Source organism: Saccostrea echinata, unplaced genomic scaffold, assembly GCF_033153115.1.
Source record: "Saccostrea echinata isolate AGI-Se365-2 ecotype Australia unplaced genomic scaffold, CSIRO_AGI_Sech_v1 ptg000057l, whole genome shotgun sequence".
NCBI classification, from domain to species: Eukaryota; Metazoa; Mollusca; class Bivalvia; order Ostreida; family Ostreidae; genus Saccostrea; species Saccostrea echinata.
This window is the reverse complement of record NW_026889806.1, coordinates 2539535-2555942: the sequence shown is the minus strand read 5'-3', so window position 1 is coordinate 2555942 and position 16408 is coordinate 2539535. Positions and strand designations below refer to the sequence as shown.

General features: G+C 33.7%; 1 protein-coding gene across 1 annotated transcript in view; it reads left to right on the top strand.

Moving 5' to 3' along the window:
- LOC133174370 (transforming growth factor beta receptor type 3-like) overlaps positions 1-16408 on the top strand; it is a 35751-nt gene that overhangs the window by 14749 nt on the left and 4594 nt on the right. Inside the window, exons 4-16 of the mRNA XM_061309486.1 lie at positions 4387-4490; positions 4671-4848; positions 8709-8832; positions 9607-9799; positions 10444-10621; positions 11043-11191; positions 11690-11839; positions 12596-12814; positions 13063-13231; positions 13420-13504; positions 13676-13844; positions 14700-14838; positions 15922-16110. Of these exons, the coding sequence (XP_061165470.1) occupies positions 4387-4490; positions 4671-4848; positions 8709-8832; positions 9607-9799; positions 10444-10621; positions 11043-11191; positions 11690-11839; positions 12596-12814; positions 13063-13231; positions 13420-13504; positions 13676-13844; positions 14700-14838; positions 15922-16110 (2046 nt within the window). The remainder of the gene's footprint in view (positions 1-4386; positions 4491-4670; positions 4849-8708; positions 8833-9606; positions 9800-10443; positions 10622-11042; positions 11192-11689; positions 11840-12595; positions 12815-13062; positions 13232-13419; positions 13505-13675; positions 13845-14699; positions 14839-15921; positions 16111-16408) is intronic.

Below are 16408 nucleotides of genomic sequence, written 5' to 3'. Positions count from 1 at the left end.
TATTTTCGCCCTTTTCACCCTTCTCACAGGTGGGTGAATTTAAAATGGGGCAAATTCAAAGAACACAGCATAATTTCTTAAACAAAACTGTGACTGAGCAAATTGAAAACAGGGCAAAATTGCTTGCAGGTGTGAAAGGGCAAAAATAACAGAGGGAAAAAATATCCTTGTATACAGTAATAATCTTATTATTTTGACTCAAGATATTAATGTATTGTTGGCTAATATATTTTGTTACTATCTTGTAGTTTGAAGCAGTATGATTTTGCATAAACTAACTATGATTCACTTACTAACTGCTTATGTCTTGTTACCAATTTGGAAACATTAATAAATTATTTTTAATAGATCAAAAAGTTGACAACTCTCCCCCAAGGAGTTAAGTTTTGGTACCCTTTAATTTAGACTCCAAAAAAAAGAGATATGTGCAGCAGAATTTAAAATGACAACAGGCAAAGAATTAAGATCTTTTATAAGGTCCTAGTCTTTTGACATACTTGATAAGTTGGATGTGTGAATTGTCAAATTATTCACAGTTCAAAAACATGACTGTCAACTTAGACATAAACATCACACCATAATACACAGCACAGTCGGCAGTTTGAATTTTATAGCTTGAAGAGATTTCTTAAACACATAGAGGAAAATGTCTTGCATAATGTTGAAAAACAAAGGCCTATTATTTGGATATTAAATTTCATGTTTATAAATTCCTCTGGAATATTTCTTTTGTTTGATGGTCATTAATTCTGAGAGTGATGAATCTGACAAGGTCTTTTGGCCTCAAACAAACTTTTCAAAGGTCATAAGGCCAACGTACCTTAGTTGGCGTATAGTTTTGTATGATAGATCTAATGATCTAGGCCAAATACCTGGATTATATTTGTAAAGTAATGCAAAATTACTTTACTCATGTAAATTTTATACAGATATGAATAGACTTGATATTATTAATTAATTGATTTCTATTTTAAGATTTAACAAAAAAATTTAAAAAAACAATGACAAATGACAGTTTTACAATTATCCCATTGTTGTGTATTTATAGATATATTTGATCTATATATTTAAAACAAAGCCCGTTTTTATTCTTTTTTTTTCTTTTTTTTAAAAAATATTTTCATTAGCTTACATGAACCAGTGGCTCATTTGAGCTTTCCTGATGGACAATTGTTATGACCTTGACTTAGGGTCATTCAGATAAGTTCAAGGTGTGGCAGAAAAAGTCAAACATTTTTGTCTGGTCAACAACTTCCTAATGGGGCCAAAATATAATTATTGTTTGTTTGGAATTGCTGCCCGCCTCAGTGAAATACAGCCCTCAAGCCCCCCCCCCCACCCCCCCCCCAACTGAAAAAAATTTATGGGCAAAAATTAAGATCTTTTTTTAAAATTGTTTTATGTCTTACAATGTTTACGATTTAGTTTGTTTGTTAAAATAGTTCATCTCCTCATTAATTTTAACAACACCGATCAATAAAATGCTTTCTTCGTAGTATTTCTGATATTGCGATTAGAAGCCTCCTCGACAAATGAAAGCCACCAAAATGTCAGACCAGACTAGAGGTAGAAAACGTACAAACGTAGAAGAGTCGAGCATTCCTTTATGCCTCACCATACAAATGAATGGTGAGGTAAAAATAAATAAAAGGATATACAGTTTTAGTAAACATGATACTGGCAGAAATTGCAATTGAATTGGACAAGTCCATCATATCGATATTGAAATTGAAAAAGATTGTTATAGGAGTTGAGTTATCATCCAAATTACATGGATCAGAAATATTTTGTCCCAACATTGAAGAGGAAATAGATGTTGTCTGTTAGTTTGACAAGTCTTTGAAACATGTAACATTTAAAATTAATTCAACAAGGCAAACACACAAGATTACATCAAGCACCCCTCCCCCTTTTCCACAAAACAATCCAACTGTCCTACAGTATATATTATTGTATTATTCATTCTATAACACTCAATTGGAGTCTATTGGAAGTTGATATTTGACATATAGATTGCTTATGACTTCAGGGAGTGTTGTGATCTGACCCAAGGTCATTTTGCATGTTAAAGGTCACATTTGGACCATGGTATATTTGAACTTTGAAAAAAGGCAGCTGGGGTATAATTTTGTGAACTTGCTCACTTACCTCCAGTTTTTCCAACAGTGACCTCAAGGATAGGGTTGGTGCCACAGATCAGGAACAGAGTAATGTGTAAATTTATATAGATGTCCACAAAGATCACTGGTGGATCCAGGATTCTTAAAAAAAAAAGTGGGCTGGGAATTGCCACCTTTAGGCCCTCCATGGAGGCATATTGGAAGTTCCTATATTTTAGGGGGTTTTTGGGGGATACTTATTTTGGCTATACTTTATGCAATATCTAACAATATAAAAGTCTATTTATTATTTATGGTAGTTCTAATAGGAACCCTCCCCCTTTCAAAATCAGCCACAGAGAATAAGAAGGATTCATGTGAAAATTTGACATCAAGCCTCAATTTATTGACTTTAATTTAAGAAGCCAGTGAAGTGTTTCATTTATTTAAACATACGCACTAAATCTCATTCTGAGAAAGAGAATGTTCACTCGGGTAAGCTTTGGGGCCCATGGGCCTCTTGTTAATTTCTTTTTTTTTTATCTATCAACAAAAAAAATAAATAAATGGAAGAATATATGTTAATTTTTAAGAATGTAAACAATAGATAAGCTTATATGAACATTGATATGGAAGTAAACAGAATACGAATGTGTCTCTAATTTTCAGTGGATTATTGTCATACATGTAGTGAAGTGGTCTGTAGAGAGTCTCAGAGACAGCAAATTTAAGATCCAGGAAAAAAATTCACATTCAACAAATTTCTTTCATTTTTATTACTGACTTATGTTCCCTTAACTTTGATTTATAATTTTCTTAATTTGTTTTAATGTGGTATTCATTTATGCTTTGTTTATGAAATAAAATTTTATAATAAGTTTTTAAGTGGACCTAAAGTGCATTTTGACCAAATTCAGAAAAAAAGGTAATTACATTATTATTGTTAAAAAAATGTGAATTAGAAAAGAAAGCCTGGGTACCTGTACTTTTACTGTAGGTTATTGTAAACAAGATATTTTTGTTACAAGGAAAGTTCTCAGATTGTTAGCAAAAAAAAATGAAAGCATTTAATTGCATTGTGGTATATTACTACCGTAATAGTACACAGAGAAAGTACTTGATATATGACTATTTGTCGTGATGAGTACATTGAACTGGGACATATTTGGTCCAAGATTATCATCAGTTGTGTTCCATATATAGAAAATCAATGCTATTCAAAAATCAAACAATAAATATCTACAACTGTGCCATTTTCATCAACTTGACAGTATTGCACAGAATTGATAGAAATGTCTACTGTGAGGAGCCGGGAATTCTCAGAGGTCGTCAATTGAGAGTAGAGAGACATTAGGTTTGCTGAAATAATGAAATGCACTCAAGGTTCTTCTTTGTATATAGGAATGTTTTATTCTGTAAAATAGAAAAAAAAATCTTTTGTTTAGTTTATGTAACTGTTAAATCCAATAATGGAAACAAGCAATAGCATGAAACTTATGTTCAGGAGGGCACTTCATTTATTTAATTTTTCTCCCTTTTGGAGTGTATTCTGCCTGTGTTTGAATCATATGATTTGAAATATTGTTTACACCAATTTTAGAGTTGTGTAACCGTAATATTTTGAACAAGTACAATTATTCATTACACATCATTTAATTTGAAATATGATCACAACGCTTTTGAAAAGGCCATGATGCCATGATATGGTTTAGCTTTAGATTCAATTGTGTGTCTAGGTGACTTTTTGATGCCTATCTGATGGTGTGCTCTAAATATATAAACAGATTATTAAATTGTTTGCAACCCTGCCTTGATATGCTTTCACAGTGCAGCTCCGGCAAGAATTGAAAGGCAAATTAAAAAAGCCAAGGTCACAGATGTATCATCTATTGTCAGTTAACTATATGCCTGAATTACTTTTATCTTCTCTACAACATACTTGATACTTTTCTGTTGTGTGAATTGTGGTATTGTTACAAATCTAATTGTAATATAGACATATTCTAGCTAAATGCCTTGTACAGATGACCTATTGATAGGAAAGGTAATGCAGTATGATTGTAAATGGAAACGTTACTGATCTGTTTGAGGGAAAACAAAATAATTAAGTCACTCTCTCTAATGAGCCACTTGGTTTTCAAAAGTGTCATTAAAAGCCACTCGAGAGTACAATTTGACATTGAACCGACATTTAGATTTTGTCGATATAAAACTCTTGATAATACAAGAAATAATGAATTATTTGTGAAGAGTCCACTTTATGAGAATGTTTTCTTCTGTTTTTCAGCTTATTTGGAACCCTTCATATACGTATTGAATTCGAGGCAGCCTGTAAGATGGAAGATTCGAACGGATATTACCCTGGCATCAAAGAAACGGCATCTCTTTGTGGTAGCTGTTTTGCCTAGCTTCTTTTGCACTTTAACATCATTTGTACTGCAATATCATTATGTAACAGCACATAAACTGAGTATGAAATAAAAGAATTTTATTTCGAAATCCTAGAAAGAATAATTATTTTTTTCCTCATTTACAAGCCAACATTTTTATGTTGTATTCTTTTGATTATAGATTCCGTCATATTCAAGCATTCGCCTTGTTAGTAGTGGTCAGAAAAAGCAAGTCAGGAAGAACACAATGCCACAAGACACCGCAGCCCTGATGTCTTGGGTCAAGACTGAGTACAAAGCCCTGACGTCGTACACAGAGCTCAGGAGAGGAAACCAGATGACACTGAGTATTGGACTAGGTAGGGAAAATATTAAAGCAGAAAAGGGGTGGGGTTGTAGACATGTGAGAGTAGGATTACGTAAGGAAATGAAACGATGTCATCATGATCATAAACACACAACTTTTATTGGATCAAAATTTGTAGTCGAATAAAAGCTTCTAGGATAGCTCCTGTCAGTTTATTCTAACTACAAGTTGCCCCACACCAAAAAAGAAAAGGTTTGGAAAATACAAATTATTTGTTTATCAAGGATATTACTGCTGTATATACATATATTAGTTGGGAAAAATATTATCAATTATACATCTTTTAATTTTAAATTTTTTGAACCAATTTACATTTTTCTGGATTTGATCAACTGTATGAAACATTTCATTTGGGGTTAAACCAATAGTTGTAAAATATATCATTTTTTTGCAGATGTGTTACTTTGTTATTTTTGAACTTTAAAAGAATTTTAATTCGGATTTTTAGAGTTGGAGTGGTACCAGATATTTTGAACAAATGAGAGAAAGTTAAGGCAATTGTATCAAAACAGCTGCACCAGATTTTGTGCAAATTGATCAATTGTTTCTGAACTCATCATTAAAAATGACCCAGAAATTAAGTTGAATGGAGCTATTTGCGGATGTCATACAATAACCGGCTATTGATTTTCTCCCATCTGCAGTGCATATTAGCTTTAATAATCTCAATTCATTGACAATGTGTGGAAAGTTTAATAGTGAGAGCTGGATATTGGATTCTACCTATTCCACTATGACAATGTTTTAAAGAGATAAAAATGATTATACAAAAGTGCCAGGTTTCAAATTCATAAAAATTGTTACATTATTCATGCAAGCATTTGTGTAACAAAATGCAGATTGTACCTCATTTCTTTTTTATTACCTTGTTTTATGTGTGTAGAACAAATACTTAATGTTTAAACAATGAGCATGGCATAAAAACCCCATTTAAATCAAATTGCTTTTAAAGAATTGTGGGATATATCAGATGAATATCAGGGAGCTTTGTGAGATTTTGATAGATTCTTTTGGAAGGTTCTGTCAAGGCCATGGTAAGGCCACTGTAAACAGGAACATGTCAGAACATCACAGTATTGACTAGTTAAACCTCAAACACTGCCTTTGAAAACCTCTAGTATACACACATCTATTTTCAAAATGATTCTCGACCTGGAAATATAATGGCTCGATCAAAATATTTTTAAACATGCAAAGGAGTGAGATATTTTTGATGCTACTTATAACTCTCTATTTTGAAATACCAGCAATTCTTATGAGATATATTTGGCTGATTTAAATGGGTAATATGTAATTGCTATCTTTATGAAATAGAAAGGGGAAAATTTATGGGGTAAAAAACAAGTAATGCATAATTATATCTGACAATGTAGAAAAAGAGATATGAGAAATTTCAGTAAATAATCATAGATATGTTCATGTGAATCATAAGCTGCCAGGGATTCAGTGCTAAAATACATCACACCTCAGTATTTGAAACCCATTAACAATGGTAACTTTCTCAATTATTAAATTTGAGTCTCTGTAAATCATTTGCATATTGATAAATTTTATGTAATGACGTCAGAAAAAAGATTTAAAGCTAACAAAAAAGGGGGAGAATGAGCTACAATGAGGTATCTGTTACATCTCCTTCCCTACCACTGTTACACGTAAAACGAGAGGGTAAAATTTGACTGTGATTAAGAGCTCCATTTCAATTCTAGCCATGTGTTTTACATTGTAATCCAGCTGTTTTAGGGACCCCACATGTGGATATCCTCAGATCTCCCCAGGTTTTGTTTTGATCTCGATTGCATTGTGACTTCACAAGTTGTTAACTGGTGATTCAAGATGCTATTTGTGATTGTCTAATGTCACTTTAGGTTATCCTCATGTGTTACAAATCTGATGCTGGTGCGGGTATTCCTGGCTCCTATGACAAGCCTCATAAATCTCAAGTTAAACATAAATCAGGCAAAGGGTAAAATCCAAATAAACTGTACAGAGGATTGAAGAAGTATTAAAGTTTTCTGCAGAAATTTATCAAAGTTGGATTCTGATTGGTTGAAAGTCAAAAATAGTAGAAAAATGTAGTATATATTGTTGGTTTCACAGTTATTTTGGATATTTATGCATCCATGGTGTAAAATGGAAATCTGTAATGGATAAGGAGAAACTAAGTCCCAAACTACTACAATGTATGTAACAAATTTATCCCACTGAAGAAATCAAATAAGATTTGTTTAGAGTTTAGTAACATAATAAATGTAATTCAAAATATCATTGAAAATCATATATTCTCAGAATTACATTATCACAGTTAAAGATGGGAATATTTCAACAAACAAACCCTTTTCTTGCCGCCTTTTGTTTACAATAGATTCATGTATAATAGAATCTTGCACCTGATGCTACACCCCCTGCTCGGAGATAGTGAATTATAAAATTTCAGAGTGTCAGGTCATCTGTTTTAGCCATACTCTACAAATTTGTCTGAAGCATAATAAATTGTTTTATTGGATACTATATCACAAAGCTTAATACAAACTCAATGTGTTATGAATCACACTCCATTTGTTGATCCACCCTTAAATTTTTTCATGATTTAGTTTTAAAGTGTTTTTCTTTTTTATGGTCTCATTATGGAAGATTCAGGGGAAAGGGGGGAGATATAGTTTTTGGTCTGTATGTTTATCTGTTTATCTTTTAGTTTATTTGTCCAACCAATTTTTGATCTCTTGACCTTGGATTTTTAATCTTGCATTTGAAAAACTTTTACCTTGGCCATGAGCTGCCATGAAGGGGAATCATTGTTTCACAAGCACATCTTGTTTAAATTTTTTAATATAAATTATTGTCAAGTTCTTTAAAAAATCATTACTGTATACATTTTGGATTTCTAGTGTTTTGTTAAGTAATTAGAAGATAACCAGACTCATTTAGAAAAAAAGGTACTGATTGGAGCTGTTGAGTGGCCCTAATTATACACAATTTAGACCTGGACCTAAGACCTCTTGTCCCTTGGCTGATTCTTGGATCTCAGTCTAATATCAAATATGATATTGAAAAAAGGATGTTTTATCCCTGAGTTGTTTATTTTTACATAAACAAATGTGGATGACCAAAATATTGTACAGTAGTAGGGAATCTGCCTTGATATCTTAATTCCTATGGTATAGAATTTAAGGAATTTGTATGTGTACTAAGTAAATACAATGGAACTTGATTTTCTTGTATGGAGGATCATTTTATCTTTGAGCTTTTGTGTAAAGGGAGTTCCTGCTCAACTTTTACACGTTTACAATGCACTTAATCCACTGGATTATCTAAATCTCTGTCAGTGAAATGATTAAAATCCCAGCAAACCAAGCTTGAAATTGCAGTGAAAACATCCTTTGGTTGTAAATCTAGCATACAGCCTTCTCCATGATATATCTTCATTTCTGCCTTGTTGATAACTAGGTGTGACATTAAGAGGTCAACATGGAGAATTCTCCCATCCTCTGGCAGACTTAAACCATGTGAAATACAACACATATCTTATGACATCCATCAGCAGATTGTCACAAATGCATTTTGGTGACAGAGTATATGTACCAAGATGACTTTCAGAAATGATAAGCATTTTCACAGAGATTCTGAGATAACATAGAAATGTTATGTTTGTGCACTAAGACTATTGCACAATTGCAACAATTTTTTTTCATGCAGTTAAGATGCTGAACATACATGTTAAAACATACATGCATAAAAAATTGATGATAAAACACCAGAAGGCAGCAAAAAAAAAAAAGATAAAAATAAAAAATATTTATTTTCTTCTAACATGTTTAAAAGTGTTCATTAATGTTTATCGAATTTTTTTTTTAGATAAAAATGCAGCAAGTGATTGTGTAATACAGGAAAACTCTTCCCAGAAGTTAAATGTGATGGCGAAATTTGAACAGCCCGAGCTCTCCTCTGGTTGTATTGTGCCACAAACCGATATCTCCAGGTAATACCAATCAACAGGTAAAACTATGTAACTGACCAGTCCCAGTGGTCATTGAGGTAGTACCATTTCACTTTATTGACCCTAGAAAATAAGACGGGAGATTAAAGTGTTAAATGCCTTTGAAAAGTTGTTCATGTATTCTTGTGATTATGTCGGTAATACTGAGAATCGATGGAAAAGTCGGCCGCACTCCTTCAGATAAATATTTTCAAGGATTATTGCCCTGGTTTATTTGATTTTCAGGCTTTGTGATTTTGTGATCTGGAGATCTACCATCATTGAGGTGACCCATTATAGAATTTTATTTTGTCAGCTCTTCCTTGGAGCTAATTAATTAAAGTACCTGTTGCATGATGGTGAAAAATACTCATCAAATACTCTATATCATTGTTAAATCTGACCTAGATACCCAGTATTTATAATTCAAAGACCTGTGTTTTAATTCATAAAGGTAAAAACAAGTCTAGTAATTTTGCTTTAGTGAACTTAACAAAGCAGATGCAAGCATATGGTGACATTAAAAAAAAAGTTAAACCTTCTGAAATAATCTGCTTAGTCAAGTATCATTCACTGATAGTTGATGAAGGAATTTCTTGTCATGACTTCATGTAGTGAGGATTTTTATGTATTGATTTAAGTCCCCAGCATTTCATAGCAGATGAATGAAGTTCAAACATTTATTTTTTTTCATAGCAAAATCTAGAAGATTTCCCTTTATTCAAATGAGCATCAAAATATGACATGTAATGAGACAATAAACTGTTTATTTTGAAGGGTGGCTTACATTATTGAGGTAGAGCAAGTAAGCCGGGTGTCGAACACAACGGCGGCCATTGAGGCTCACCTGGACATCAGAAGTATGTCAAAGAAGAGGATTCAGAAGGATTTCTGGCTGGTCCTAAAGTCACCGGACCATGTCAACTGGAGAGTGTCCACTCACAAACTACAGGGATATATAGATATTGTGGTCAGTGGACACAGTACTGGTCATTGTGTGTAACTTCTCTATACGGTTAAAGAATAAAGTTTAAACCCAGTGGAAAGGAAAACAAAGGCTCTTCTTTTATGCTTTTTAGAAAATACCGTTTCAGTTTTAATTATAGTACACTAAGTTTTCACAAGTATTGAGATCTAAATCTTTTGAAGAAGAACAAAAATCCTTTCATACTTACCATGTTTTATAATGTTAGAGAAGATAATATTTTATCTGTATCTTTGATCAAAAACAGTATCTGTCAAAGCATTACTAGAGTACTAAATATGATTAAACAATCGAATATTAATTCAGAAAATTCTTGCAGGCAATTGTAAAAAATTATCAGTCATGATTTATTATGATGAGATTGTGTTGTATTTTTTCTGTTTGGGCATTAATATGTTTATACAGCACAATGCACTTTGAGTGCTAGATAGTTAGACTCTCCATGGAGTCTACCACATTACTGTAATACCTCAGAATCATATATCTGATGTTTGAATGTTGTCTTCAGAGACATTGAAGCTACTGTGGCTTTAAAAGTTTTATCACTACATAGACAATCACATCTCTTATTGTAGGGAGGCTGATACATGTATTTCTTTGAATATTAATTTGTTACTTACATTTGATAGGCCAATAGCTATGTGGATATGCAACGAATTAGGATGGATCCTGTAAATGTAAGGAGGGATGAGATTTCCGCGACAAATCAGGGGCTTATCCGCTGGGTGGAGGATTACCTGGGGCCAGTGGCTATGTACACCAAGGTCAACTTGGCCAATAAAATTAAGCTTGTCTTACCTGATACAGGTAATAACTTTTTTTTATGTATTCCAAATTTCCTTTTTCTTCCTTACATAGAGAAATAAATTAAGAAACATTGCAAGCAATGTGAACTTAATCATATTGGTATTATCATCGAATGGCTAGATAAGATAAAAGCTAATGAAAATAAAGGCCAATTATAGAGATGATATATGTACACAATACAGTAACTTTCTTGTGTAGACCTGTTCCATTTTTTGTGTTTTTTTAAAACTGTCTCATATTTGTTATTAAAACGTAACACATTAATAAAATATCATATTAGTGTATACAAAGTGACAGATTTAATTGTATTTCGCATTACCCACATCATCATATAGTGTAAATGCGTATTTAAAGCCCTTTCATTTATGTCTCTGACATTGACTTTTTCCTCAGTTCTGAATTGTTTTCATTTCTCTTGCAGCCAGCAGTAACTCTCCTAAGCTGAATCCTACTCATATTGACCCATTTTCTGTCCAGGGATATACTAAGACCGTAATACGACGGGTCTTACAGACAGAATGTGATGGGACAGGACGGATTATTGTGCATATGATCAAGTCTGTTATGAAGGTCATTTTCATTTTTTTATGCTTCTCTGAAAATCACAAAATTGGCTGTTACATTAAGAGAATGCTAGAATGCATTAGCATAGATTGAAATATGTGCAAATCACGACCCTTCTAGACTATATGTGGGGTTATAATAAGAGTCAAATGTCAAAAACTTGAAATTCTTCTCATTAAGAATGGCAAGTTCACAGTCCATCAAAGTATAAAGGAGATAATTTTTTCCAAGGTGTATTTTTAAAAAATCTTTTCAGATTTACTATAAAGCAGCAAGACCACAGTTGTTAAATTATATAGAGGCATCTTTCAGTGTCTTTGTAAATTGTAGAATCAGATATAGCCACATAAGGTGCTAAAAGTTTTACATAGAAATACATAGACTTGTTTCCTCCACATTTTACAAGGCTATGACTAATTATTCATAGCTTTGTAAAAAATGTGAGACAGTTCATGACTGCATGAACAGATGAAGATTCCTAATGAAAAATATTTTTCTTTTTAGATTTTCAATCTGTCCAGAAAACAGATCACACTTTTAGATGATGACTGTATAGGTGCTGTAAATAAGAAGGAATTGGTGTTTACAGCAATGCCAGAAACCTGTAAAACATTGGTGTCTCACAAAGGAGACCAATCTCTATACTCTAATGCAGTAAGTGTTTACAGCAATGCCAGAAACCTGTAAAACATTGTCTCACAAAGGTGACCAGTCTCTGTACTCGAATGCAGTAAGTGTTTACAGCAATGCCAGAAACCTGTAAAACACTGGTGTCTCACAAAGGAGACCAGTCTCTGTGCTCTAATGCAGTAAGTAACACACAATGGACCAAGTCCCTGTACTCTAATGCAGTAAGTAACACACAGTGTAACACACAATGGGACCAAATCCCTGTGCTCAAGTGCAGTTAGTCTCACACATTGGGACCAAGTCCCTGTACTCAACTCAGTAAAACAGACAAAGGGGCCCATTAGCTGTTCTTAAACTCAGTAAAACACATACTCAAAGAGGCCAGGTCACTGTACTTAAATTCAGTAAGTAACACATTATTGGGCCAAGTCAGTGTACTCTAATGCAGTAAGTCTCACTCAAATGGGCCAAGTAGCTGTTTAAAATTTGAGTAAGTAACATACAAAAGGACCCATTTCTTGTATTCAAACTTGGTAAAAGACAGACAAAGGTCTCAGTAACAGTTCTCTGGTACAGTTACTTCTCTGATGAGATGGCAGAATCACAGAGATGAATAGGTCTTCTCCTTTTATTTATTTTTTAGATTAAGTAATTAATATCAGTTGTCGAAGTGTGGTAAAGGCTTGGAATGCATTATTTCTAGTTAATGGCAATTCATTTGGTTACTGCTCTCACAGCAGTCCAGAAGTTTAAAATACAGTATCAAATTGTTCAATACAGATTGTAATCCATAAAGAGGAAGTGGATGGTGGAATGTACGACCAGCCGAGTGGATTGGGGATGAATGATGTGGATGAGGGTGATGAAGACTTTGGAATGGAGGGGTCTGGTCAGTCCCTCATGGACGGAACTTATATTGACGATGAGGACTTGAACCAGACACCAGACAAAATAGAGATCCCTATCCGCTGTACCGCACCAAGGAGAACTGAAGATATTGTATGTATCTGAAAGGAATAAGCAGATTATGTCTTAAATTGTAGTCGGGGGTATTAAAAGCAGGGCAGTATTTTACAATTTAATTTTTTTTTTGAAAAATCTGAATTTTATATATAAATTCTCTATATGTAAATAATATTCAATGATCTGACCTAAAGTGATAACTTAAGGATTTCTTTTTCCTGAAAACTCGTGCAGAAATTTTCAATTTGTACCCATGGAATCAATCTTTGTCTTGTTTACGCAAGGTACCTACTACAAGTCGGCCCCGAAACATCAGTTACTGGGACCCATCCTCAGAAATTCACTACAATATTGTCCTGTATAAATCCTCACACTACACTGACCCATTACATACCTTCCCACTAGCCCTGCCAGCCAATAGCAGGGTCTACGCCAAGGCCAGCATTGAAGCAGGTACTGCTTTTCTATGTTTGAAAATATATAGAGAAAACAATAAAAATTGAAGATGGAACAAAAACTTATTTCATTGACAAAAAGGCATTTTTTAACTGAATTCGGATAGAAAAAAACAACAACAAAAAACGTTAGATTATAAGTCATCTTTAAAGGAAAGTTGAATTTTACTGTTGATTTTATAACAGATCAATCCCTAAGGGTTGTAGTTCAGAATTGTTGGATTTCTCACACTCATGACTCCCCACCAAGTCTCTGGCTTATCAGGGATGGGTAAGTGGCCATTTTCAAATGAAGTAAAGCAATTGATAAATAGAATGCCATCGCTAACAAGCATGCCAAAGGAGACAATTTTCTGTAGTAAGAGAATTTTTATTCCAAATTAATATTCACAAAGTACATGTAATACACAATTTCTAAATGGAATCCATTTTGTTTTTGCAGCTGTTTGAAGGACAAGAACGTGCGACGTCAGCCTGGGATACTGCGAAGCCTGACGCAGAGTGAGAGGTTCAGTTTTAAGCTGAGTAATGCGACTCCGTACCACTTCTTGAAGTGTCAGCTGAGCATCTGTCAAAACTGGCAGACAAAAAACAACAAAGATATTCCAACGGTATGGCTCTTATTACTGATGGGCGCCTCAGGAAATAAATAGGATTGTTTTTTTATTTGAGCTACATTGTCTTTTAATCTTCTGCTTAGTAATGCATGGGAGAAAATAACTCATGCTGTTAATTTACACCATATTCAGGCACTCAGTGAAGCTGCTAATTCAAAAAACAATAAATAATCAATATGTTAACAAGTCATTTTATGCATTTAGATCTACATTTAAAATTGCACAAACAAGGTGCCAAGGAAAGAAATAAAAATAAGTGACATTATACAACTGTAAATTCAAGACCCTATACCAAAATTTTATGATTTTTTTCCATTGATATTGGAAATCATTTTATTTTTCTTTACAAAACAGGCTCAGAAAACATCAAAATAACATTCCAAGTATAAGAAAATTTATAGCAAGCAGCCTATTTTTTATGGCAATGGAAGCAAGATAGTGTGGAATCATTAGATTTCGTGGTGGCTCAATATTCATGGAATTCTTGGTTACCCTTCATCCATAAATTTTATGTTCTCCAAGAATTTAAAAACTAGGGATTCAGAGTAATTTTTCCTTTTAGAATGCAGGTGAATACACGAAAAAATGTCTCCATAAAGACGTAAAAGTTAATCCATGAAAATTGCCCCCATGAATTTTAATGAATTCACAGTAATTGGAGATTTTAGGATGGTTCCTAAAAGTGAAATGGCCAAATATTGAAGTTGCTAAAAAATTTAGATTTAGTGTTAAGAGATGATAGCTTTTCCTATGACCATTTTAAAACTTCAGTTCTCTTTCCATGAGAAACAACCTTAAAATACACTACTGTTCATCAACTCTTGTTGAATTTTGTTTGCATCATTCCAGTGTAATTCTGAGGATAAGATGTGTGACAGTGAAAGCCCAATAGCCATGATGAAGGAGATTACTCTTGGTCCACTGTATGCCACCAATTCTTTACCACCCTTCGAGGAGAAGGAGGTCGATAGTCCTAACTCCACTATAAGTAAGTCTGTTTCCTAACTCCACTATAAGGAAGTCTGTATAAGTAAGTCTGTGTCCTAACTTGACTATAAGTAAGTCTGTGTCCTAACTTGACTATAAGTAAGTCTGTGTCTTAACTCGACTTAAAGTAAGTCTGTATAAGTAAGTCTGTGTCCTAACTCAACTATAAGTAAGTCTGTATAAGTAAGTCTGTGTCCTAACTCAACTGTAAGTAAGTCTGTATAAGTAAGTCTGTGTCCTAACTCGACTATAAGTAAATCTGTGTCCTAACTTGACAGTAAGTCTGTGTCCTAACTTGACAGTAAGTCTGTGTCCTTACTCAACTATAAGTAAGTCTGTGTCCTAACTCGACTATAATTAAGTCTGTGTCCTAACTCCACTATAAGTAAGTCTGTGTCCTAACTCAACTATAAGTAAGTCTGTGTCCTAACTCAACTATAAGTAAGTCGTATAAGTAAGTCTGTGTCCTAACTCGACTACTAGTAAATCTGTGTCCTAACTTGACAGTAAGTCTGTGTCCCAACTTGACTTTAAGTAAGTATGTGTCCTAACTAGACTATAAGTAAGTCTGTGTCCTAACTCGACTATAAGTAAGTGAGTGTCCTAACTCGACTATAAGTAAGTCTGTTTCTTAACTCGACTTTAAGTAAGTCTGTATAAGTAAGTCTGTGTCCTAACTCGACTATAAGTAAGTCTGTGTCTTAACTCGACTTTAAGTAAGTCTGTATAAGTAAGTCTGTGTCCTAAGTCGACTATAAGTAAATCTGAGTCCTAACTCGACTTTAAGTAAGTCTGTGTCCTAACTCGACTATAAGTGTCTTTGTCTTAACTCGACTTTAAGTAAGTCTGTGTAAGTAAGTCTGTGTCCTAACTCGACTTTAAGTAAGTCTGTATAAGTAAGTCTGTGTCCTAAATGGACTATAAGTAAATCTGTATAAGTAAGTCTCTGTCCTTACTCGACTTTAAGTTAGTCTGGAGTAGAAGATTCTGATTAATATTTAATCAACATAAATGATGGTTTCATATATATGATGTTGCATCCAGTAAACATGGTAAATGTATTTTCCATCATGTTTTTTTTCAGTAAGAGAACCACACGTGAACATTGTCAACCCGCCCTCAGAAAGCAAGCCCTCGGAGGAATCTAAAGCCGGGGGTCAAACAGTTGTAGTGGAGGGTCTGGACTCGGGGACAGTGATTGGAATCGCTTTTGCAGCATTCATCATTGGAGTCCTGTTGGTGTCTGCTCTGTGGTTTATTCACACTCACACAGGTAATTTACCAGATACTAATTCGTCATGTTCATTGAAGTAAGATAATATGGGGAAAAACAAATGCTTTCCCAGTAATGCCTGACAGCCTTGTGTATGATGTGGCCTAGAAAGACTGTGTAGATGATTGAAGGAGTGGTGTTAATCAGTGTCAAATAAAAATTGTATATGATTGATATAAAAATCCAGACTTTCATATCTATTCAAATTATTTGCTTTCCATACTAGATTTTGTCCTTTGACATTCTTATGGAGAGTGTCCAGACTATAAAACTATGATTTTGATGTTTAGTTATGTAT